At 37.0% G+C, this 24,981-nt stretch overlaps 2 protein-coding genes and 1 long non-coding RNA gene across 3 annotated transcripts in view; 2 read left to right on the top strand and 1 right to left on the bottom strand.

The window, feature by feature from the left end:
- LOC136812327 (bifunctional 3'-5' exonuclease/ATP-dependent helicase WRN-like) overlaps positions 1 to 20,796 on the bottom strand; it is a 92,830-nt gene extending 72,034 nt beyond the window's left edge. Inside the window, exons 1-2 of the mRNA XM_067068827.1 lie at positions 20,711 to 20,796; positions 1,717 to 1,799 (exon numbers count right to left, since the gene is read on the bottom strand). The gene's annotated coding sequence lies outside the window, so the exon portion shown is untranslated. The remainder of the gene's footprint in view (positions 1 to 1,716; positions 1,800 to 20,710) is intronic.
- LOC136812333 (neurogenic locus notch homolog protein 1-like) lies at positions 846 to 11,242 on the top strand. The gene is given in 7 exon segments (XM_067068832.1): positions 846 to 934; positions 2,396 to 2,806; positions 3,368 to 4,831; positions 4,947 to 5,464; positions 5,466 to 10,215; positions 10,510 to 10,583; positions 11,185 to 11,242. Coding segments are annotated over 6 exon segments (7,191 nt in total). The 5' UTR covers positions 846 to 918; the 3' UTR covers positions 10,542 to 10,583; positions 11,185 to 11,242.
- LOC136812337 (uncharacterized) lies at positions 18,772 to 19,247 on the top strand. Its single transcript, XR_010847338.1, has 2 exons — positions 18,772 to 18,805; positions 19,217 to 19,247. It is a non-coding gene; the product is annotated as an uncharacterized lncRNA (long non-coding RNA).
- Positions 20,797 to 24,981: the final 4,185 nt, after the last annotated feature.

The following is a 24,981-nucleotide window of genomic DNA, read 5'->3' as shown; positions in this document are numbered from 1 at the left end:
CATTTTCCAGGGGGTTTCCACACATTTTCAATAATTTCTTTTTGACTTGAAAAGGTTCGTCGACCCCCCTATGGTTTTTAATGGAGCAGCCCATTAAAGTAGACAGGGTTGGGTAGTTCTCAAGCAAGCAGACTTCTTAATAGTAAAGATGTTAACAAATCGTTGTTGAGTCAAATTCAATTGGAAGGGGAACAGCAATTTCATCCCGAATTTCAATCCCTTTAAAACATACTCTATTTATTTTTTCAAAATTGTGGAGTAGGTTTTAATTAAAGAGAAACATCGCAGGGAAGGGTGTAGACAATCTTCGGAGAGGAAGCGGCATCAAGCCTTTACAAATCCAGGGTTGCTCGAATTAATCTTCTCAAAAAACCACTTAACACGGTTGTCAGGACTCCAGTATTCTTATTCTTGGTTATTCTCGTAAGCCAAAGATTTACAAAATAATTGTCCTTTTTTATAAGCAACCAGGTAGCTAAGGCTCGATGGCTCAAATAAGAGTTCTTTTAAACTATCTCGTAAAGTAAAAGCTCTTTATAATCTAACCATGGCAAACGATAGCCCTTGGTTGACCCAATAAGCATAAATATGAGTATAATATCAAGGGTGACCAAAGCAGATCTTTCAGAATATGATCTAGAATGCCAAGCAACGACCCGAAAATTAGAGTCGCTTATAAAAAAAAATGTGTAAAAAAGTAAGTCATTCTTGAAATCTTTTTTCCCAGGATGGAGTTCGTGGTCGGCGCCAGTGAACAAATGTTTGGGAGGACAACAGACCAGATCCAGGATTATAGTGGACAAAGGAGCGAGCGAATGTCCACACTTAGAAGAATCGAAGGTTTGTCAACCAGTAGAATGTGGTTTGAATGCCAAATGTGAACAGGAGAGTGGACAATGCAAGTGTAAAGATGGCTTCATGATGAAGAACAAAGGTAAATATAGTTGACACTCTCTTGTTCGATTTTGAAAGGGGGATTGAACTTTCATCGAATAAGGGAGTGTATTGAATACAGTTGACAGTTGATTCACACAAATTCGAGCTTGAATGGGGAATTTTATTTGTTCAAATTATAGAGAGGTAAAGTGGGTTCCAATTCGAATTATAGAAGGATTCGAATAATAGAAGTTCGAATAAGCCATAGTAGTAGAGCGTCGTTTATGAGTTTCTTGTTGATGGTGGCTTTCAATATTATCGAATAATGGAGCGTATGGAATAGTAGAATGTCGGATTGGAGAGCGTTAACTGTTAAGAGCTTCTGTACACATGATAGAATAACACACAGTCAAGGGTCTTGCGAGCAAATCAGAGTCATAAAAAAGGCCATCAGCATCTGCGATCGGGATTGCGAGGAACATCTGAGTATTTAAGAGGGAAAGTGGGTAAAACTCTGCAAAAATCGGAGAGATCTCAATATTTATCGAGAATTTTGTCATGTAAATTTTTTTGAGTTACGGGTTATGACCACACGTACATTGTACTAAATAAAGACAAATTCACGTTTTAATAATACAACGCTTATGAGCAGGACCAGGCCAAAACTTGAATTTCCTATAACTATTGTAAGCTCACTCACTCATGTCTCACATTTTAAAATAATTAATTATCAATAAACTTTTAAAGTAAACATTTTAAAATAATTAATTATCAATAAACTTTTAAAGTATATAAACCGCGCCTTCCCAAAAGTTAAAAAAAAAAAAAAAGCAATCTTACCAATTGAGAGGGTGATGTTTGGCTAAAATCTTCGTTTTCCGCCTTACCCACTAAGGTTTATAATGAGTTTAGTTGTGCGGCTCCTGTGGAAAAAAAGAAAAGGAAAAAACTTCATAAAACAGACCACCAAAAAGCTCACACTGGAAATAATGAAGGATAAGGCACTAAATAATTCGCTTTCAGCATTTAGTGCTACTTTGTGTGTAGTATTAATCACAATTTTAATGGTATTACTTTGGTAAAGCCTCTGAATGTCTCTAATATGGTTGCTTTCTCTTTAGCTGAGATGCTCCAGAGAAAGGAAACCGATCCACAACTGTCAATGACATTGAGCCATTTCATTTTGATACAGGGGGTGGACGACCATTTCCAGGGGGTAATCGTAGAAGAATTTCCAGGCGATATAAAGGAGTATTTTTTCATTTTTTCCAGGAGGTAAAAGGTTATTCTAAAATTTTCAGGGGCATAAGACTGATTTTAGTTCGTCCACCCTTATCTTAAGGTATGAAACGAAAAGTTTCTTTGGCAAATTTTGCCATTTTCCAGGGGGTATATCCCAACATTTCTAAGATTTTTTTTTGCCTTAAAAAGGTTCGTCCACTCTCTGTATGGAAATTGAATGAAACAGCCCAGTGCAGGATATTCAAACATAATAAAACTGTAATTTTTTTACTTTTAGGGACTGTTTCATGGCCTGCCGATTTCACATTCGCAACAGAAGAAATCAAAGGTAAAATGTGTCAAAAAATCTGCGACGCTTACTACGATCCCATCTACTTATGCCACGCAGGGAAGACAGCATTGTTCACACTAACAGACGATCCACATGTTAAGCATGACGAACAATGTACAGAATTTCGTGATAATAAAGACCATGGAAATTGCAAATACAAGAAGTATATTTGTACCAAGAAAGATTCTAATTTGAGGTTTGATTGGCATTATTGGGGACTAAGTTGGCCCAAAGGACATGAACATCAGATAGACGAGTGCATAGGTTTTGGAAACACCAAACTGGCCTCTTCTTCAATCTGGAAAAACAATTTCCTATGTGGTACACCTGTCAACGTTACCACCGACATCGAGCCTAGTAAGTGGGGCGTGTTAAAACGCTATTTTACTAAATTTTTTACTAATAGGTGCCAGAGACATTGAGTGTAAAATACCTTAAAACACTACCTTTAAAAAAACATTGGCAAATTTTTGGACCTTTGAATCTTACGGATGACGTTGCCAAATTTATTTTTCCAGCCGAAATAACGATAAACAAAAAACAACTCTCTCAATTTTTTCATAATCTTTATCACAGTTAACCCTCTAGAACACATTTGTTAGATACTTTAAACCTTATTGGCCAAATCTCTTTCGACTAATATAATAATGAGAATACATAGGGCTTCAAAATGGATACTTGTGAACTTTGGTGGAATCCTTAGCTGATTGAAAAAGCCACCGAATTCATTTTTAATATGATGTCAGCACTTTTCTTTAATCAACAAGCTTTGACATTATTATATTAAACGTTTTTTCGAATAAAGCTTACAGAATTGTGACTTAAATGGTTGAATAACTTTTTTCAAACAATCTAAGAGCCAACTCCACCATGAATGAATGTTTATAATAATAAAAATGTATCCTTATTACGTTATAGAATGTATCAATCCCTGTGAAGAAAAGCCATGTAAAAACAATGGACAATGCAAGGCAACTAAAGCAGGCTATGAATGTAAATGCAAAGATGGATGGGTTGGAAAAGATTGTGAAACAAAGAACAAATGTCAACCGAACCCATGTCAAAATGGTGGAAGTTGTGTTAACACTGGCAACTCTTATGTCTGTAAATGCCAAGATGGTTTTGCTGGACAAAATTGTGATAACGTTGTTGATAAATGCAAATCAACGCCTTGCAAGAATGGAGCCACCTGTTTGAATGGACAAAACGATTACAATTGTACTTGCAAACCAGGATGGGAAGGCAAAGATTGTGACAAAGATGTCGATGAATGCAAATCAACGCCTTGCAAGAATGGAGCAACCTGTTTGAATGGACAAAACGATTACAATTGTACATGCAAACCAGGATGGGAAGGCAAAGATTGTGACAAAGATGTCGATGAATGCAAATCAACGCCTTGCAAGAATGGAGCCACCTGTTTGAATGGACAAAACGATTACAATTGTACTTGCAAACCAGGATGGGAAGGCAAAGATTGTGACAAAGATGTCGACGAATGCAAATCAATGCCTTGCAAGAATGGAGCCACCTGTTTGAATGGACAAAACGATTACAATTGTACTTGCAAACCAGGATGGGAAGGCAAAGATTGTGACAAAGATGTCGATGAATGCAAATCAACGCCTTGCAAGAATGGAGCCACCTGTTTGAATGGACAAAACGATTACAATTGTACTTGCAAACCAGGATGGGAAGGCAAAGATTGTGACAAAGATGTCGATGAATGCAAATCAACGCATTGCAAGAATGGAGCCACCTGTTTGAATGGACAAAACGATTACAATTGTACTTGCAAACCAGGATGGGAAGGCAAAGATTGTGACAAAGATGTCGATGAATGCAAATCAACGCCTTGCAAGAATGGAGCCACCTGTTTGAATGGACAAAACGATTACAATTGTACTTGCAAATCAGGATGGGAAGGCAAAGATTGTGACAAAGATGTCGACGAATGCAAATCAACGCCTTGCAAGAATGGAGCCACCTGTTTGAATGGACAAAACGATTACAATTGTACTTGCAAACCAGGATGGGAAGGCAAAGATTGTGACAAAGATGTCGACGAATGCAAATCAACGCCTTGCAAGAATGGAGCAACCTGTTTGAATGGACAAAACGATTACAATTGTACTTGCAAACCAGGATGGGAAGGCAAAGATTGCGACAAAGATGTCGACGAATGCAAATCAATGCCTTGCAAGAATGGAGCCACCTGTTTGAATGGACAAAACGATTACAATTGTACTTGCAAACCAGGATGGGAAGGCAAAGATTGTGACAAAGATGTCAACGAATGTAAATCAACGCCTTGCAAGAATGGAGCGACCTGTTTGAATGGACAAAACGATTACAATTGTACTTGCAAATCAGGATGGGAAGGCAAAGATTGTGACAAAGATGTCGATGAATGCAAATCAACGCCTTGCAAGAATGGAGCCACCTGTTTGAATGGACAAAAACGATTACAATTGTACTTGCAAACCAGGATGGGAAGGCAAAGATTGTGACAAAGATGTCGATGAATGCAAATCAACGCCTTGCAAGAATGGAGCCACCTGTTTGAATGGACAAAACGATTACAATTGTACTTGCAAACCAGGATGGGAAGGCAAAGATTGTGACAAAGATGTCGATGAATGCAAATCAACACCTTGCAAGAATGGAGGAGCCACCTGTTTGAATGGACAAAACGATTACAATTGTACATGCAAACCAGGATGGGAAGGCAAAGATTGTGACAAAGATGCCGACGAATGTAAATCAACGCCTTGCAAGAATGGAGCCACCTGTTTGAATGGACAAAACGATTACAATTGTACTTGCAAACCAGGATGGGAAGGCAAAGATTGTGACAAAGATGTCGACGAATGCAAATCAACGCCTTGCAAGAATGGAGCCACTTGTTTGAATGGACAAAACGATTACAATTGTACTTGCAAACCAGGATGGGAAGGCAAAGATTGTGACAAAGATGTCGATGAATGCAAATCAACGCCTTGCAAGAATGGAGCCCACCTGTTTGAATGGACAAAACGATTACAATTGTACTTGCAAACCAGGATGGGAAGGCAAAGATTGTGACAAAGATGTCGATGAATGCAAATCAACGCCTTGCAAGAATGGGGCCACCTGTTTGAATGGACAAAACGATTACAATTGTACTTGCAAACCAGGATGGGAAGGCAAAGATTGTGACAAAGATGTCGATGAATGCAAACCAACGCCTTGCAAGAATGGAGCCACCTGTTTGAATGGACAAAACGATTACAATTGTACATGCAAACCAGGATGGGAAGGCAAAGATTGTGACAAAGATGTCGACGAATGCAAATCAACGCCTTGCAAGAATGGAGCCACCTGTTTGAATGGACAAAACGATTACAATTGTACTTGCAAACCAGGATGGGAAGGCAAAGATTGTGATAGCGAGGTTAACGAATGTAAACCAAACCCATGTAAACATAACTCTACATGTAGTGATCTTTTTAATGATTTCAAATGCTCTTGTCAGCCTGGTTGGACCGGAAAGAAATGTGATGTCAACATAAATGAGTGTGATCCAGATCCTTGTGTCAATGGAAAATGTGTTGACTATGTGAATGCTTACCAATGTAAGTGTGACCCGGGATGGAAGGGAAAGAATTGTGATAAGGAAGTCGATGAGTGTGCATCTTCACCATGTCATAATGGAGCAACTTGTAAAGACTTGCTAAATGATTATAAATGCATTTGCAAGGGTGGTTGGACTGGAAAAAATTGTGATGAAGATGTAGATGAATGCTTCTTGGAGATTTGCCAGAATAACGCAACGTGTGAGAATACAAATGGTTCATACAACTGTCATTGTCAACCAGGATGGGAAGGGAAACGATGTGAAAAAAACATCAATGAATGTAAAGATCACAAATGCCAAAACAATGCAACCTGTTTGGACAAAGTCAATAGTTACAAATGTATCTGTCAACCGGGATGGGAAGGTGAATTCTGTGAAACAAACAAAAACGATTGTGAGAAACATAAGTGTCAAAATAATGCTACATGTTTTGATTTGTTACAAGATTACCGTTGTTCCTGTAAACCAGGATTCACTGGTCGCTACTGCGAGGAAAACATTGATGAGTGTGAGGACAACAAATGTTTGAATGGAGCAGAATGTATTGATGGTATCAATGGATATACATGCAAATGTAAAGCAGGGTTCACTGGGGAGTTTTGTGGTACAAATATCAATGAGTGTGAAAATCACCAATGCAAAAACGATGCCAAGTGCGTGGATTTGGTTAATGGTTATAAGTGTAACTGCAAACCAGGATGGACTGGACCATTTTGTGAAACAAATATCAACGAATGCTTAAATCATACATGCCAAAACAATGCAACATGTGTAGATCTGGTCAACAATTATAAATGCCAATGTCTGCCAGGATGGGAAGGAGGGTATTGTGAGGGGGACATCAATGAATGCAAAAACCACAGTTGCAAGAATGAAGCAGAGTGCATTGATGGCATCAATGACTACACTTGCAGTTGCAAACCAGGATGGAAAGGAAAGCTTTGCCAAACAAATATTGATGAGTGTGAAGGAAATAAATGTCAAAATGAAGCAGAATGCATTGACGGTATTGCAAATTATACCTGCTCGTGCAAACCTGGATGGACTGGCCGATACTGTGAAGTCAACATTGATGAATGCAAAACTCATCAATGCCAAAATAATGCTACTTGCACAGATTTGGTGAATGGCTATATATGTAATTGTCTCCCAGGCTGGACAGGAAAGTTCTGTGAGCACAATATCGACGAATGTGTTAACAACAGCTGTGTCAATGGGAAATGTATTGATGGAATCAATAGCTACACCTGCAACTGTCAAAAGGGCTGGACTGGAAAATATTGTGATGTGAACATTGATGACTGCTTGAAAAATGAATGCAAGAACAATGCAACTTGTGTTGATGGTATTGCTTCATACACGTGTACATGCAAACCAGGATGGTCTGGAAGATTCTGTGAGGAAAACATTGACGAATGTGTGGATAACAAATGTCAAAATAATGCAACATGCATTGACAGAATCAACGGATATGATTGCCAATGCCTCCCAGGATGGACAGGAAAGTATTGTGAGGTAAATATCGATGAATGCAGAAACAACTCTTGTCGAAATGGAGCAGTTTGTGAAGATCTAATCAATGATTATAAATGCCATTGCAAGCCAGGATGGACAGGGAAGTTCTGCGAGACAAATATCAATGAGTGTGAAGGAAAGAAATGTCAAAATGAAGCAGAATGTATCGACGGTATTGCAAATTACACCTGCTCATGCAAACCTGGATGGACCGGGCGATACTGTGAAGTTAACATTGATGAATGTAAAACTCATCAATGCCAAAATAATGCAACTTGCACAGATTTGGTGAATGGCTACAAGTGTAATTGTCTCCCAGGCTGGAAAGGAAAGTTCTGTGAGCACAATATCGATGAATGTGTCAACAACAGCTGTGTCAATGGAAAATGTATTGATGGAATCAATAGCTATACCTGCAACTGTCAAAAGGGCTGGACTGGAAAATATTGTGATGTGAACATTGATGACTGCGTGAAAAATGAATGTAAGAACAATGCAACTTGTGTCGATGGAATTGCTTCATACACTTGTACATGCGAACCAGGATGGTCTGGTAAATTATGTGATGGAAATATTGACGAGTGCAAAATCAACAACTGCATGAACAACGCAACATGCATTGACAAGATCAATGATTATGAATGTCGCTGTAAACCAGGATGGACAGGAAGACATTGCAAAACAAATATTAATGAATGCAAAAACAATTCTTGCAGAAATGGTGCAACCTGTGAGGATCTGATAAACAGCTACAAGTGTCATTGCAAGCCAGGATGGACTGGAGAGTTTTGTGAAACTAACATTGATGAGTGTGAAGGAAACAAATGTCAAAATGAAGCAGAATGCATTGACGGTGTTGCAAATTACACCTGCTTGTGCAAACCTGGATGGACTGACCGATACTGTGAAGTCAACATTGATGAATGTAAAACTCATCAATGCCAAAATAATGCAACTTGCACAGATTTGGTGAATGGCTACAAGTGTAATTGTCTCCAAGGCTGGACAGGAAAGTTCTGTGAGCATAATATCGATGAATGTGTCAACAACAGTTGTGTCAATGGAAAATGTATTGATGGAATCAATAGCTATACCTGCAACTGTCAAAAGGGCTGGACTGGCAAATATTGTGATGTGAACATTGATGACTGCTTGAAAAATGAATGCAAGAACAATGCAACTTGTGTCGATGGAATTGCTTCATACAATTGTACATGTAAACCAGGATGGTCTGGAAGATTCTGCGAGAAAAACATTGACGAATGTGTGGATAACAAATGTCAAAATAATGCAACATGCATTGACAGAATCAACGGATATCATTGCCAATGCCTCCCAGGATGGACAGGAAAGTATTGTGAGATAAATATCGATGAATGCAGAAATAACTCTTGCCAAAACGGTGCATCTTGCGAGGATCGGATCAATGATTATAAATGCCATTGCAAGCCAGGATGGACAGGGGAGTTCTGCGAGACAAATATCAATGAATGTGTCAACCACAAATGTGTCAATGGAGACTGCATTGACGGTATCAATAGCTACACTTGCAAGTGTAATGTTGGATGGAACGGAACATACTGTGACAAAAACATAGACGATTGTATCAATCACCAATGCAAAAACAATGCAAAATGTATTGACGGTATAGATAGCTATACATGCCAATGTCAACCAGGATGGGAAGGACAGTTTTGTGAAATCAACATCAATGAATGTTTGAACAACAGCTGTGTGAATGGAGCTTGTATCGATGGGATCAATAGCTACATGTGCAAATGTCAAGTCGGATGGAAAGGACAATATTGTGATATCAATATAGATGATTGCATATCTAACAAATGCCAGCACGAAAGCAAGTGTGTTGATAAAGTCAATGCTTATGAGTGTCAATGCAAGCAAGGATGGGAAGGTGTTTATTGCCAAACAAATATTGACGACTGTCCAAACAACAAATGTCAAAGTGGAAAATGTATTGATATTCTCAATGGATATGTTTGTAAATGTCAACCAGGTTGGACTGGAAAATATTGTGAAGTCAATATCAATGATTGTAACAATAATTTATGCCAACATGATGCAGAGTGTGTGGATACATTAGATGGATATCAATGCAAGTGTAAGCCTGGATGGACTGGAACTTATTGCCAGACAAACATTAATGACTGTTTACTTGGACACAAATGTCAGCATAATGGTGCTTGCATTGATTTATTGAACGGATATGCTTGTCAATGCAGACCTGGTTGGACAGGAAGATTCTGCGAAACTGAAATCGATGAGTGTCTTTTTAACCAATGTCAAAATAATGCAAAATGCATCGATAAACTTGGAGGATATGAATGCCAATGTATCAGCGGTTGGGAAGGAAGATTTTGTCATATCAACACTGATGATTGCTGGGAAAATCAATGTGTCAACAATGCAACATGTATTGATTTGACAAATGGATATGCTTGCAAATGTCAAAATGGATGGAAGGGAAGACATTGTGAAGTCAACATTGATGAATGCAAAAACAATCTTTGCCAAAATGGAGGTGTTTGTAAAGACTTGGTTGACAATTATGAATGCATCTGCCCTTCTGGATGGACTGGAGAATTTTGTCAAACTGAAATCATAAACGTGAAACCAGGTATTAGCCATACTTCTAACTGGAAATCTAAGATAATTTATGACAAATTTATACTGATATCAGAAAAATCTTTGCTACTTTGATACTTTTGTTTTAAGAAGTGATTTAAGCAAATAAGCTTTTTTAGTTTAAGATGGGAAATAGAATATATCAACAACAAATTAACTTAGATTCTGTAAAAAAATTTACACCCGTAGATGAGACAAATAAGACTTGATAAGACAAAAAGAGTGACACATCAATCTAAGACATGTATACCTACCCACCATTACATATCGCTGTTCTATTTTTCAGATGTGAAGAAAATGATCCATAGAAGAATATAGTACAGAAGAATGGATCAATTAAAAAGGATCAATTAAAAACATGTAAATGTTTTTTATATTCCAAACATTTTATTTTGATTAAGTGTAATTTGTAACTTTTAAAATTTGTTAAATACTTATTGTTGTAAAACCAGATTACCAAACATAAAAGTAGGATCAATTTTTGGCAGGCCTTTTTAAGATGAAACAAAGGACTTTAAAAACTTGCCTAAAAGAAAACACGTAGAGTGTAAATTTTATTTGTAGAATCACTTGCATGGAACCTTTTTCATCCAACTGAATCAAGTATTTGTGTCAATGAAGAGAGTGATTGATTTTTCAATGGACAAAATAATATTTACAAGAGCTGTACTTATTAGAGTCTTCTGAGTACTTATTGATTTTATGAAAAACCGAAAAAGCTGCTTTGTGATTTTAAAGAATTCCGCCTTTTTAACAAAATTTTGAAAAAATATTGAAAATTCAATTCGCTCTTAGAAAATTGAAGGAAAGGAGGCACATTTTTAAATTTTTAAATTCTTTATTCTAATTTCTAAATTTGTTAAAGAAAATTTCACACAAAAATCAATACATTCTTGTAAGATAAAATTCTTGTCAGAAAGTATCATTTAACAATTAAAGACCTGTTTTCTTTTCTTTTCAGTACTGTTCACATAGAAGATACACAGATGACAAAATAATATAAGATTTAATTTAAAAATGAAATGATTCTAAATTGAAAATACTTTTGATTGTTCTTCTTGTATGGTTTGTTTTGTAAACAATAGGGACCTTTAGTTTAGCATCTAGGACGGCGACTTTGAAAAACATGACAAGATTGAACAAAAGGAAAACCCTTAGGGGATTGATACAAGGGTCTCAGCTAGGTTCTATTCTTTTCAGTTCAATTTTCTCATGAGAATAATGAATTTTAATAAGGTAATTAATGGATGTTTTCAAATTTCAAGATGACTTGAAAATTATTTTTTGTTGCTGCCTTTGGGACGAAGGCGATAAAGGAAGAATACAATTGTTTTAAATGATATGAATCCCTAGACAATTATAAAGTCATTTTTACAAAAACTTGACTAAATCAGACTAAAATCCGACTAAATTCAAATTTGTACATGTGGTATTAAATCTAGACTAGCCGGAACCCGGCGTCCCATGCCAGTTAAGCTGTAGCTGAACGCACTTTAAAGTCCTTTGGACGTTGAAGCTGGCTCAAAAAAACGACCTTATGAAAAAAAATCTCTTCAAAGTTTGACTCCAGCCCTCCCCCAGAGGCATTTTTCTCGCTTCGCTCGCAATACTGTAAATACGCTGTCCAGTTCTCGATAATTTGAAAAAATTTTATGTCATGGTAAAGAGGAGTGACATGTGGAAAACACAATTCTTCAGCAAAAAGGGGAGAATTCTTCAGCAAAAAGCAGGGAAGCCACAAAAAATGAAGGCTTGGGAATAGGAGAAGTTTTTTTTGTGTTGGTGCAATACAACTAATCCATCCCACCAACACAAGAAAAAAAGTGCGTGTCTCATGGTTTCTTTTTTTGTTTCATTGGACAAAAAGTGAGGGAAATACCCAAAAAACAGGCTGATTTTGTCCCTGGGACAAAAGTTAGAGAAATGTTAATTAAATGTTATTAAAAGATAAATAGGGTGGAGACACGAGGAAGCATTTCAGGTTGGTGGGATGGAGCATGTTGCGCTGCACCAACGTGAAAAAAACTTAAAGCCTCAAAAAAATGCAACTCTTTGTTTTTATCAGATTTAAAAAAATAAATAACCTTTTTAACCCTTGTCATAACTTTTTGGATTTAAACAAGTAAAATGACATATATGAAGAAAGAGGTGGACTAATTCTTTGCTTTCTTTTTATCGCCCTTTGAACTTTGAATGCTGTATATGTTGTTGTTTGACAAACTTTTTGATTTTTATGTTTTGATTTACATTTGAATTGAAATGTTCTTTTCTATAAAAAGAAACTTGTTTTGTTTTGAAAATAATTTGAATGTCATAAATAAATACAATCGTTAAATACATTCAAAAACATTTCAAACAAAAGAAAAGAGAAAAACAAAGAAACGGGCTGGCCTAGGCAGGCCTGTTTCATTTTGTTGTATAACTACTCTTGAATTGCTAAGGGGTCACTCACAAATCGATTTTAGGTTAGAAAAACGTCAATTGACGCTAATGGATTAAAGGGTTAAAGGTTGTTGACGTTTTTTTCAAATCCAGAAACATTGATTTAGGAATTATCTCCGTTATTTTTCAAATATTAACTATGCCAGCCGTAGTGAAAATCAAAATGGCTGACGAAGCAGCGATGAAGGCAGTGTTTCATCGATTTTCAAAGATTTCAAGTTTTTGACGTTTCAGACGTTTTAGGGTGTGCGTGGGTGGCAGTAGCGGCCTGGCTTAATTTTCTTGGTGGTGCAAACTATGAAATTGGCGCCCCTGGTACTTTTGTCCTTCCTTGCACCCTCCATCATTAAGTGGAAATATTAAACTGTAAGAGCAGTGACTGGTTGAAAGTAACGCCCAGAATCTTTGAGTTAAAAAACTTTTATTTATACGAAGATGGTGGTAATGATAACTTGATATCTATTTTCTTGTTATAATTTTAAATGTCATAGTTTTCTAAACAAGGAAAAAATTTTATATTTTCAACTTTTAAAATGTCTAAAAATGCCTCAATTTATCTTATACCGATTTAGCACCAAAAATAAAGCTCTTCAAATAAAAAACATGAGCTGTTGATACTTGAAATGGAAATTTCATACCTAGCAAGTCGATTTAGTCTATATTTTTGTTTTCTAAAACTTTATCAGAAAAATTACCTGATAATGTTAAAACTTTTACGCCGCTGGTCTTACTTTACTTTCCATTAAAGAAATATGGCTAAAAAAGGCCCCCAAAATTTGAAAGTTGGCAGGAATAAGGGTGCTTTTTAATTTAGGCGCAGCAGGCAAAAAATTTTGATGTAAGAAACGTCAAACAGCTTAAAAGATCTTCTAAAAAGGAGAAAGTCAGTCATCAAGTTTCGATCTCTCATTTTGAAGATGATGAGCATCCTCTTTAAGGGCTCTGACCATATTCCAAAAAATGGATTTTGGTATTTGAACATAAAAGTTATATTTCAGGTTCCTTAACACTTTTAACAAAGAATTGCCTTTATAAATTGCTTTTTAATCGAATCCCTTATGAGTAATTAAGAGCCAGTTTTTTTAAGAATGGGGCAGTTTGGGGGCAGTTCCAATAGTTTGAAACTTAGATTTTTTTCATTTTTGGATATGTTGTTAAGTACAATGAACTGAGTAAAATCCCAAAATATTTTGGTCTAAAAATCCATAATGGCGGATTTATGCCAATTTGAAGTTTTTGACATTTTTGGGCATTGCACTTAAAAAGTTTTTTGATATAGAACCATGCTTTCTCAAATCAAAATGAGGAATTGATTTTGGGTGATTCTGAAACTATAGCCAGTAACCTATACAATTTTCCAAAAAAATCAAAATTTTCAAAATGGTAGCTGGAGTTATGAGTACACTCACAAAAACACAAAAACACAAAATACAAATTTGATTTTAGGGGTATTTTAGAGCCATCTGACCTGTCCCAGGGGAGTTTCTTACTGCTCAAAATAATATTTCTGGTAGTTTAGTCCCGTCTTATCCATTTGAAGTGATTGCAATAAAAAATTCCGGCCCTACTGGCCCCTAGAGGCCTGAAAAGCCAATAAGGTCTCAAAAAAGTATCAACTTTAGCCCAATTTTCCTAGAAATCCCAACATTGTCTGACCTCCAACTCTTCTGTTCCTGAAAGACAACCACCTGGTCTCTTAGGATCAAAAGAGAAACCTATGTGATCTCCTACCATTAATTTTTTATCTTGATTTAAAATTTTTCTTAACATTGCTCGAAAAATGACTAAAATTCGGGATATTTTGGCCCATTGGCAAACTTCAAAGGGGTCTAGGTAACTGAATTTGTTATAATATAAGGGCTATGATTAATCTTTTATATAAAAACAATGAAACTAGGTGAAAAAAGTTGTCAAATGTGCTTTTTTTGTTTTTTAGGCCAAAAAAGGCTTTTTTTTCAATTTTTGACTAGAGCTGAGGTCATCTATTGCAGCCAGTAATTGGCAGTTAGAAAGTAAATTTTATCTGAAAATCATGATTCCTCATCACATTCCAGAAAGGTTTCTATGAAAATCAAATATGATACTCTTCGAAAGCTTATAGAGGCTGAATTTTCACTCAAAGGCGGCTTCTAACTCCCCTGACCCCCTTAATTTTGTAAAATTGACTTAAAAGTACATTTTTGGCTGAAATTTTTGCCCAAAATGAGTACCCATTGCTACTTGATTCTTGATTTTGTGAAAGCATCCTATAGATAGTTCAAGAATTTATCAGAAGTTGGAACCTTTTCTTTTCTTTTAAAGATTAGGGCTAGCTCAAAGTCAGTTTTAACTCTAAAATCCTAAAAATCTTGAAAATGTTGCTCAAAACAACAATTTTTGCTCAAGATTGAACAGAAAATGAGCCCACTCAGATAATAAAACCTTGGTTTTTGGAAAGTTTCATGGGGATAGTACAAACATTCATCAAGATCTTTACCTCCTGATCTACCATTTAAGGATCAAGTCTGTCAAAATGTGCATCCAAACTCTCAATTCTTTAGAGGTGGACTTTACCAACCCCATAACACAATTTTGCCATCAACCTTTCTGCCCTTAAATACTTAGAGATAAGTCCAAAAGTACAAAATATTCCTAAACCTTTCCTTCTCTTTGGATAATTTGAACTTTGGGCTCATTAACTGCATTTAATAGCAAACAGGCTGATAGCACAATTGTGTTATGGGGTTGGTAAAGTCCACCTCTAAAGATTTGAGAGTTTGAGAGTTTAGCAGCACATTTTGACAGACTTGATCCTTAATGGTTGATCAGGAGGTAAAGATCTTGATGAATGTTTGTACTATCCCCATGAAACTTTCCAAAAAAACCAAGATTTTATTATCTGAGTGGGCTCATTTTCTGTTCAATCTTGAGCAAAAATTGTTTTGAGCAACATTGTCAAGATTTTTAGGATTTTAGAGTTTTTAAAACTGACTTTGAGCTAGCCCTACTTTTTAAAAGAAGGGAAAGGTTCCAACTTCTGATAAATTCTTGAACTATCTAGGATGCTTTCACACAAAATCAAGAATCAGGTAGCAATGGGTACTCCTTTTGGGCAAAAAATTTCAGCCCCAAAAATGTACTTTAAGTCAATTTTACAAATTAAGGGGGTCAGGGGAGTTAGAAGCCGCCTTTGAGTGAAAATTCAGCCTCTATAAGCTTTCGAAGAGTATCATATTTGATTTTCCTAGAAAACCTTTCTGGAATGTGATGAGGAATCATGATTTTCAGATAAAATTACTTTCTAACTGCCAATTTGGCTGCGCAATAGAATGACCTCAGCTCTAGTCAAAAATTGAAAAAAAAAAAAAAAAGCCTTTTTGGCCCAAAAAAGCACATTGACAACGTTTTTCACCTAGTTTCATTGTTTTATATAAAAGATTAATCATAGCCCTTATTTATAAACAATTCAGTGACCTAGACCCCTTTGAAGTTTGCCAATGGGCCAAAATATCCCGAATTTTAGTCCATTTTTCGACCATGTTAAAAAATTTTAAATCAAGATAAAAAATCAATGGTAGGAGATCACATAGGTTTCTCTTTGATCCTAAGAGACCAGGCGGTTGTCTTTCAGGAACAGAAGAGTTGGAGGTCAGACAATGTTGGGCTTTCTAGGAAAATTTGGCTAAAGTTTAGTACTTTTTTGAGACCTTATTGGCTTTTCGGGCCTCTAGGGGCCCAGTAGGGCCGGAATTTTTTATTGCAATCACTTCAAATGGATCGACCCGGGACTAAACTACCAGAACAATATTTTTTGAAGCAGTAAGAAACTCCCCTGGGGACAGGTCAGATGGCTCTAAAATACCCTAAATCAAATTTGTAGTGTTTTTGTGACGTCATAATTCCAGCTACCATTTTGAAAATTTTGATTTTTTTGGAAAATTGTATAGGTTACTGGCTATAGTTTCAGAATCACCCAAAATCAATTCCTCATTTTGATTTGAGAAAGCATTGTTCTATATCAAAAAACTTTTTAAGTGCAATGCCCAAAAATGTCAAAAACTTCAAATTGGCATAAATCCGCCATTATGGATTTTCAGACTAAAATATTTTGGGATTTTACTCAGTTCATTGTACTTAACAACATATCCAAAAATGAAAAAAATCTAAGTTTCAAACTATTGGACCTGCCCCGCTCTTAAAAAAACTGGCTCTTAAGAATTTAATTGCAAAAATGACGTTATGAACTTTAAAAAGATGTTAATAATATGTTGCATCAACCTCCTTTAGAAAAAGTGCTTAGTTTTAATGGGTAATTATCCTTTTTGTTTCGAACTTTTTTCAAACTTTCCGCAAAGAATTGAACTATTTTGAATTTTGCGGAAATTTTTCTAAAAAGATGTGTCAAAAGTTATGACTGTTTTTTTAAGCAAAATCCAGATGAAAAATTGTTGAAAAACCACTATTTTGAAGATTTCGAGACAAAGAGGCATTTACAAAAATTTTCCGCAAAAATTTTTATTGTTCGGTAAAAGATACACCATCTACTGCGAAAATTTTTTCAAAATATTTTTTCTTCGCCGAAACTAAGCTCTTCAAAGTTGAAATACTCTTCCTCGCAAAAGTCTTCATTTTCTTCTTCATCAAATTTTTTCAATGCAATTTTTGAATTTTCAGATTCAGGAATAGTTTGTCTAACAGAAAATGTATAACATGCCATAGTTTTGTTGGTTACATCAGTCAGAAAACACATTTTAAACACTGCAATTATGAAAAATTCACTATGGTCAGAGCCCTTCTTAACCCCTAGTGGATTCACAACACTTCTTTTGCTTTGACATTTCGTGATTCAATTTTGAGAGTAGTTTTTAAAAATGTCAAGAGAAATGATGCAAGGGCGTAAAATAAAACGAAGCGCCGCAGGCGAAAAAATCAACATTGCACTTATAGAAGGCGTTATAAACTTGTCAAAGGGCGCCAAGTCGCCCAATTAAACATCAACAAAATTTTGGCGCCCCCTTGAAAAGCTCTTTTGGCGCCCCTCTCAAATCTTTCTGGGTGGTGCACTGCACACCCTGCATCCCCTGCCAGGCCGCCACTGGTGGGTGGGTCAGCTTTTAAAACGTCAATTGACGTTTTTTAACCTAAAATAGATTTATTAAGTTGAAGTTGGTTTGATATTCTACGTTTGACGTTTGATATTCGTTTGATATTGTTGATCCTTGCTGCACTCTTGAAATCTCAAGGACCAAGTCTCAACACTGAAACCCTCACAACACTGCTTGTAGAAGTAGAATCAATTATCAACTCAAGACCATTAACTGTCGACACCGTAAGCGACCCAACAGAACCAATGGCACTATCACCTATGAATTTGCTGACCATGAAAAGCAAAGTCGTCTTACCACCACCAGGAGAGTTCGACGAATCCGATTTATATTCTCGCAAACGATGGAGAAGAATTCAATTCTTAGCAAATGAGTTTTGGGAGCGGTGGAGGAAAGAGTATCTTTTTCAATTGCAGCACCGCACCAAATGGAGAACCAAAGAAAGAATTTTCGACGGAGACAGTCCTACTAAAGGATAACACACTAACCAAACACACGAATGATTGGCCGATGGAACGATGAAAAGGTGTATCCAGACGACACTGGCACAGTACGTTCGGTAGACTGTCGAATTGGAAAAAATTTACAGACGACCAATAACAAAATTGTGTTATTGATGGTGTTCGACCCCCGACGGAGCCATCAGGATTTGGAGTAATCATATGATCGCGAACATATGAGAGGAGCCATGTGTTGCGGCCATGAGAATTGGCCTCAAGAGACTTGTCATATTATGACGTATGTTGTTTTGGTAGCTATATTCCCATTTGGGAATTAGCGTATGATATCGCGTTTTAATGTTAATTTAATTATTTTAATGCTCAATGCACAATTTTCTCTATTTTATCGCCCTTTTTTGCTTTTGAATTCAAGCTAGAAATTGTTATGAGAACGTGTAGACGTTTTGAGGAGTTTGTAGAAACCATTTCACTTCTCGTTGGAGAACTTAAGTTAACATTTAGAGTTAATTGAATTGATTTCATTTTGGATTTACTTTGAGAATTTTTGGTATTTCCTGTGACCATCCATACACAGTGCTTTGGAGCTTATGTTTCAGTAAGTTTTTTCCTATATTTTTGACTTGTAATTTTTCCTATTTTTGTACGCTTTTTTGGTACTAGATTCTCTAGATCTTTGATCTTTCCTTGTAGTTTGGTCACCTTTTGACCGTCTGTGGACTCGTTTAGTCGATCTGGAGTCATTTTCCTAGCCGTTTTTCTGGTCACAGACCGTTAGTCTTTTGGGCATTACATTTCGTCCTTTGGTCGTATTGGCTTCATACTCTATTTCTGGCCTCCATTTGCCCTCTGTTTGCTCGAGGGCCATTTTACTTTTGGAGTTCCGTATAGTTTTCCGTATTCCGGTATTGGCCCTTTCCATCCGGAACTGACTGATTTCCGGAATTCGGAACTTAGCTATTTTTATTTTATTTTAAATTCTAATCAGGCTTTCTTTGTATTTTTCTAGCCTCTGAATCAATAAAGAGCGTTGTAACACACCACACTGTTTCGGGCTTCCACACGTTTGATATTCTCAAATTTGCGTTTTGAAGTTTTTGTGACTACTTTTGGAACTGGAAACTATTGGAAGCCAATAGAGTTTATTCTCAAGGGTGTGTGTGCAAAATTTCAGCGCTCTCCGTCGCAGCGTGCTCCCTCTAAAAATTGGTAACCGTCAAACCTCATTTCGGCCGAATGAAAGTTGGGCTCCTGTGGGGAGAGCGGTCATCTTTGGAACTGGAAACTATTGGAAGCCAATAGAGTTTATTCTCAAGGGTGTGTGTGCCAAAATTTTCAGCGCTCTCCGTCGCAGCGTGCTCCCTCTAAAAATTGGTAACCGTCAAACCTCATTTCGGCCGAAATGACAAGTTGGGCTCCTGTGGGGGAGAGCGGTCATCTTTGGATTGGAAACTATTGGAAGCCAATGAGGTTTCTCAAGGGTGTGTGTGCAAAATTTCAGCGCTCTCCGTCGCAGCGTGCTCCCTCAAAAATTGGTAACCGTCAAACCTCATTTCGGCCGAAATGACAAGTTGGGCTCGTGGGGGAGATGCGGTCCGCCCAACTTGTCATTTCGCCGAAATGAGTTTGACGGTTTACCAATTTTTTAGAGGCACGCTGCGACGGAGAGCGCTGAAATTTTGCACACACACCCTTGAGAATAAACTCTATTGGCTTCCAATAGTTTCCCAATTCCAAGATAACCGCTCTCCCCCACAGGAGCCCAACTTGTCATTTCGGCCGAAATGAGGTTTGACGGTTACCAATTTTTAGAGGGAGCACGCTGCGACGGAGAGCGCTGAAATTTGCACACACACCCTTGAGAATAAACTCTATTGGCTTCCAATAGTTTCCAGTTCCAAAGATGACCGCTCTCCCCCACAGGAGCCCAACTTGTCATTTCGGCCGAAATGAGGTTTGACGGTTACCAATTTTTAGAGGGAGCACGCTGCGACGGAGAGCGCTGAAATTTTGCACACACACCCTTGAGAATAAACTCTATTGGCTTCCAATAGTTTCCATTCCAAAGATACCGCTCCCCCCACAGGAGCCCAACTTGTCATTCGGCCGAATGAGTTTTGACGGTTACCATTTTTAGAGGGGGGGCACGCTGCGACGGAGAGCGCTGAAATTTTGCACACACACCCTTGAGAATAAACTCTATTGGCTTCCAATAGTTTCCAGTTCCAAAAGTAGTCACAAAAACTTCAAAACGCAAATTTGAGAATATCAAACGAATATCAAACGAATATCAAACGTCAAACGTAGAATATCAAACCAACTTCAACTTAATAAATCTATTTGTGAGTAAACCAATTTTGACATATATAGCATAGCATAGCATAGATATTAGACCAACTTACGGTAAGATTTAGTGTCTCAAAATTTAGGTTTTGAGGAGAAACAGATCTTCATTTCTAGGAATAAGATTTTTGAAACTTTTGGCCAACAGTAAAATTTTTACCTCCAAAAATTGAACTTTCAGGAGCACGTGCTTGTTTCTAACGTCGCCATGTTTGTAACTAGCCTACAACCAACTTTATGCTCTACCTCGCATCACAGAAAGCGATGTAGGCGTGCGTTGTGATATTACATATATATTACATATTATGATATTACATATCAACTTTGTTTTTTTCACCTCCACGCCGCTAGCATTTTCCGCCATTGGTTGGACCACCCTAGTGCATGAAAACTAGAAAGTGTGTGGGTGTGTTTTGAATCTTCTGCTGTTAACGCCAAAATAACTCGAAAATCCGAGAATCTACAGGAAGGAAAATAACTCGAATCGAAAATTTAAAAGAAACGAAACCGAGTTAAAAAACGAGAAATAATTCGAAAATTTAAATGAATTAAGATGCCATCAGAGATAACTCGAGATTTTAAAGTCACAGAAAAAAAACGAGCTTCAAAATTGAGAATGACGTCATATAGAAGGTAACAAAATGACGTCAAAATTTCTGAAATATGACGTCATAACTCGGTTTTTTTAACTCGAGAAAAATAACTCGGGATTTCCGAGCCTCTTCGCTATTATCATCGACTTATTTATTACAACTCGGTATCTATTTTGCTGACCAGAACGGCTATCTTTCGAGGGGGACTTTTGTGTCTCTAAAACATTTTTAAAAGTGCGCAGTGGTGTCGTCACAAAAAAACTCGGAAGTGCGCAGTGTCTTGTGAGCCTTCTGGGCCATGACCCTAGACAGTTCTAGTTCACAAATTTTATAAGAACTGGAAGTGCGTGGTGAGCCTTAGGGGCCATCGTAGTGATATAGTAGAGGGCATTTTGTATAATTATCTGGCACCCGATGTAGAAATTTTCACCCGACACGCTAAAGCTCTGAAGGTCCTTTAGAGCTTTAGCGTGGGCAGCCGCCAATACGCCATCGGAATATCAGATAATTTGTATAATCGCTCGATTGTTTTGGTCAAAGCACTTGGTATACATTTTTGGAAAGCTAAGGGGTAAGGGAATCGAAATTACGATGTTTCCAATTTTTTTCGGACACTTTGATGTGATTTTCGGACAAATATGACGGTCTCAGGCAAAAATCATAGGGTTAAAAATTAATGAAAATTTTAGCTCGAGAAAACAGAGACCTGTTGTATATTTTTGGAAAGCTCTCAAAAAATTAGGATTGGAGATATATTGCAAGCATATTTTCCCTTGCAGCTTTGCCTATGGCGTCACTATTTTGGTCACAAAAAGTTTTCCCGGGCCTAATCCGCGTTCTCCCTCTCAAAAATATCTTATAATATACTGATCTTTCAGATGGATTAAAAATGGTTAGATCGTAGAAAAGATGTCACGGAACCCCAGGCTTGGCCCCCTAAAGGTGGACGGTGGTTCTAGAATTCGGAGCAACTTGAATATTTCGATCTCACCTCAAATTCCGCTTCTGGGATGGCGATTTCTCAACTTCGATTTTTTCCGTTCAGGATCCCCTCTACTGTGAAAAGCACAGGTCGAACAGCCAATTCGATTGACTTCAAAATTTGCCATACTCACCAACTTTGCCAAATCCACAATTATAATGTCAAAAGATCATAGCCTCATGGCAAATTTGTACATCGCTACGCCACTATTATGATTTCCGCTTGGTGATACTTCGTCAGCAGTTTTCTGTTGGCGTTTGTAGAGTGCGAATTGTTTATACGCCCGGGCGGTTTTTTAACCAATCAAATTGCCGATCGGCATTGTTTTGCTTTAGCATTGGAAAGTCTTATATTTTTCAAAATCTTTGGCAAAAGTGGCAAAATTGGAGCAAAAAGAACACAGGTCTCGTGGGAACAGTGTTTTGTATGGAGCAGTATGGTGGTAAGTTCCAAAAATACCAAGAATGCCAGATTCACCACATCTTTTTTATTTGGCATTTATGGCGCTCAAATTTTGCCACATTTGCCACATTTTTGTCAATCGAATGCAAAAAAATTGGCAATCAGGGCAAAATGGCATATTTTGAAGTCAATCGAATTGGCTGGAAATCATATATCGACGCTGTGCCGACGAATCGAGATTCTGTTCAGCGCGCAATCAACGAAGACAAAAGTAACCATGACGACCATCCAAGATCTTGGATGAAGTTCAAAGTTGATATTTTTATTCCCGTCGTTGAAAACACAACTGAAAAATATCATCAATGCTTTTTAAAAAGAGGCAGTGATAGAGAATCATAACATAAAGTCTGTCTATCATTTCGATTCAATTAAAGTGACATTTCCATAATTAATAGTTTAGTAATTACTGTTATACATTTGGCGATCATGTAAAAGATTTCTCTTCGAAAGAAACATGCGCGATAAAATTTCTATTATTGGTCTTCAGAGGTTAATATATTGGGTTTGAAAACTTAACCTCTGATACTCAGGGTAGAGCACTTCCGCCATCTTTAATCGTCAACCGTTTATTAATTGCCACCGGAGGGAGCCTAAAGCTCCTGAGGATGGCATTCATAGCTTCACGCATAAGGAAGTCTGGCAAACATCTCATAATTTTGCGCGCGTTTTTCAGTATTTTAGTTCCGCTTAACGGTAGCATTCTTATCTTACGGTCTCTCTATTGTTTTATCATCATCAAAAAGAATTTTCCGGATTTATTTTGATCTGATTACTCATTTTGAAATCTCAGTTTGTCTTTTTCTTATAGCTGGAGAGTTAAATGAATCTAAGGAAATTCCCTTTTCTGGGAAATGCCCTTTTTATACCACAAGTAGTTAAGTTAAGCGCTCTTCATAGGTTAAAAATATTACTCTACTCAGAGTATTCGAACAGTTATGTTGCTTAACGTGTACATTAGTAAAATACCATATGAAGAGCAGTATCTTCAGATATACGCTTTTTATAGGAAAAACCAGTAAGTCATATGATTCTGGCTGGGCTGCTTTTAATTTAATATGAGTTTTTCAGGCTTAGATGTCAATATTAATGAAAATGGAAAATTTCTGAAATCTGAGGCTCAGATTCTTCTTAATTTGTTCTTAGGTTTTGGCCAAATTTCAGCCCCGTATTCTTATGAAATTGTTCTTATAAAATTATGTAAGACAAGGCACGGATGTCACTCTAAGTAGACTGTAAATCACTCCCTTGACACATTTGTTAGCATTTGAAAGAATTTTGTCTCAGATGAGAGGTCACTCTTAACAAAAATTTTTGTAGGGCTAAGATCATTCCTTTTGAACGCAAATTCAACTCTATGTGTTCGTTTTGCTGCGATGGCACCTTAATGAAAGTTATGGCTAGTTTTAGTCTATAGTCGAATATTTAGAGCAAATATGCCCTTTGTTTTAGTTCTTTATCAGGATTTAAGTGCAAAATTTCTTTTGTTCAACGATTAAAATTGCATCAAAAGCTGCTCTGATCACAAGAAATGACTAAAATCTTTCTTTTCAAACCCAGTTAACACTGGTATTGAAGTATTAAAGTCACATGTTTCTAATAAACGCCCTTCTCCTAAAGGGGCAATTATTCGAAGGGGGCGTTTATTTGAGGGGGGTATTTATTAAATAATTTTTCTTTTAAGAGGGGCGTTTATTCGAGGGGGCATTTAAAAGAAGGGGGCTTTTATTCGAAGTAATACCAAATTTTTAAAATCGACCCTTAGAGTAGACGATCATCCTATCGTCTATACATTATCACTAAAAAAGGGAATAATTCAGGAGACGGGATAAATTTGAAAACGGAGTTTAGTTCGGGGCGGAGTACAGTGTAAACATCGTCTGCTCTAAACTCTACCGCCACAATTTCCTCTAAACCGCCCACACGCCCTGACTCTGCGCATATATATTTTCCCGTGTTTACTGACCTTGTAAACGGACGATAGCATCGTCTAATAACACCATAGTTGCTAGAATGCAATAAATCGAGGTTCTCAAATGACCAGATTGAAGCAATGAAGATGAATAATTCGTTGGAATTTCGTTTTTAGTTCGTTCTATCTGTTTCTTGAAAAGGAAAAAATTATTTGAAACGCTATTTCGTATTAATTAATTCCGGAAAATTCCTAAAATGGGCCTATTCGCATTAACTATTCCGAAAAACATGACATTTTTTGAGGGTCGCGCTCGCATTAATTCATTCCTTTTAAGGTAGAAATCGCTTCGAATAACTGGAAGTTCGATTAACCGAGAGTGTTTTGGCCCGAGTTGGGTAAGCAGATTGAATACCATCTCACTTCGAATAACCGAATTATTCGAATAAATGCAGGTTTGAATTACCGGGAGTCAACTGTCGTAA

The sequence above is a fragment of the Clytia hemisphaerica genome, unplaced genomic scaffold, assembly GCF_902728285.1.
Source record: "Clytia hemisphaerica strain Z4C2 unplaced genomic scaffold, Clytia hemisphaerica genome assembly, whole genome shotgun sequence".
Lineage (NCBI taxonomy): Eukaryota > Metazoa > Cnidaria > Hydrozoa > Leptothecata > Clytiidae > Clytia > Clytia hemisphaerica.
The sequence above is the reverse complement of the archived record's forward strand: the minus strand, read 5'-3'. Positions and strand labels throughout refer to the sequence as shown.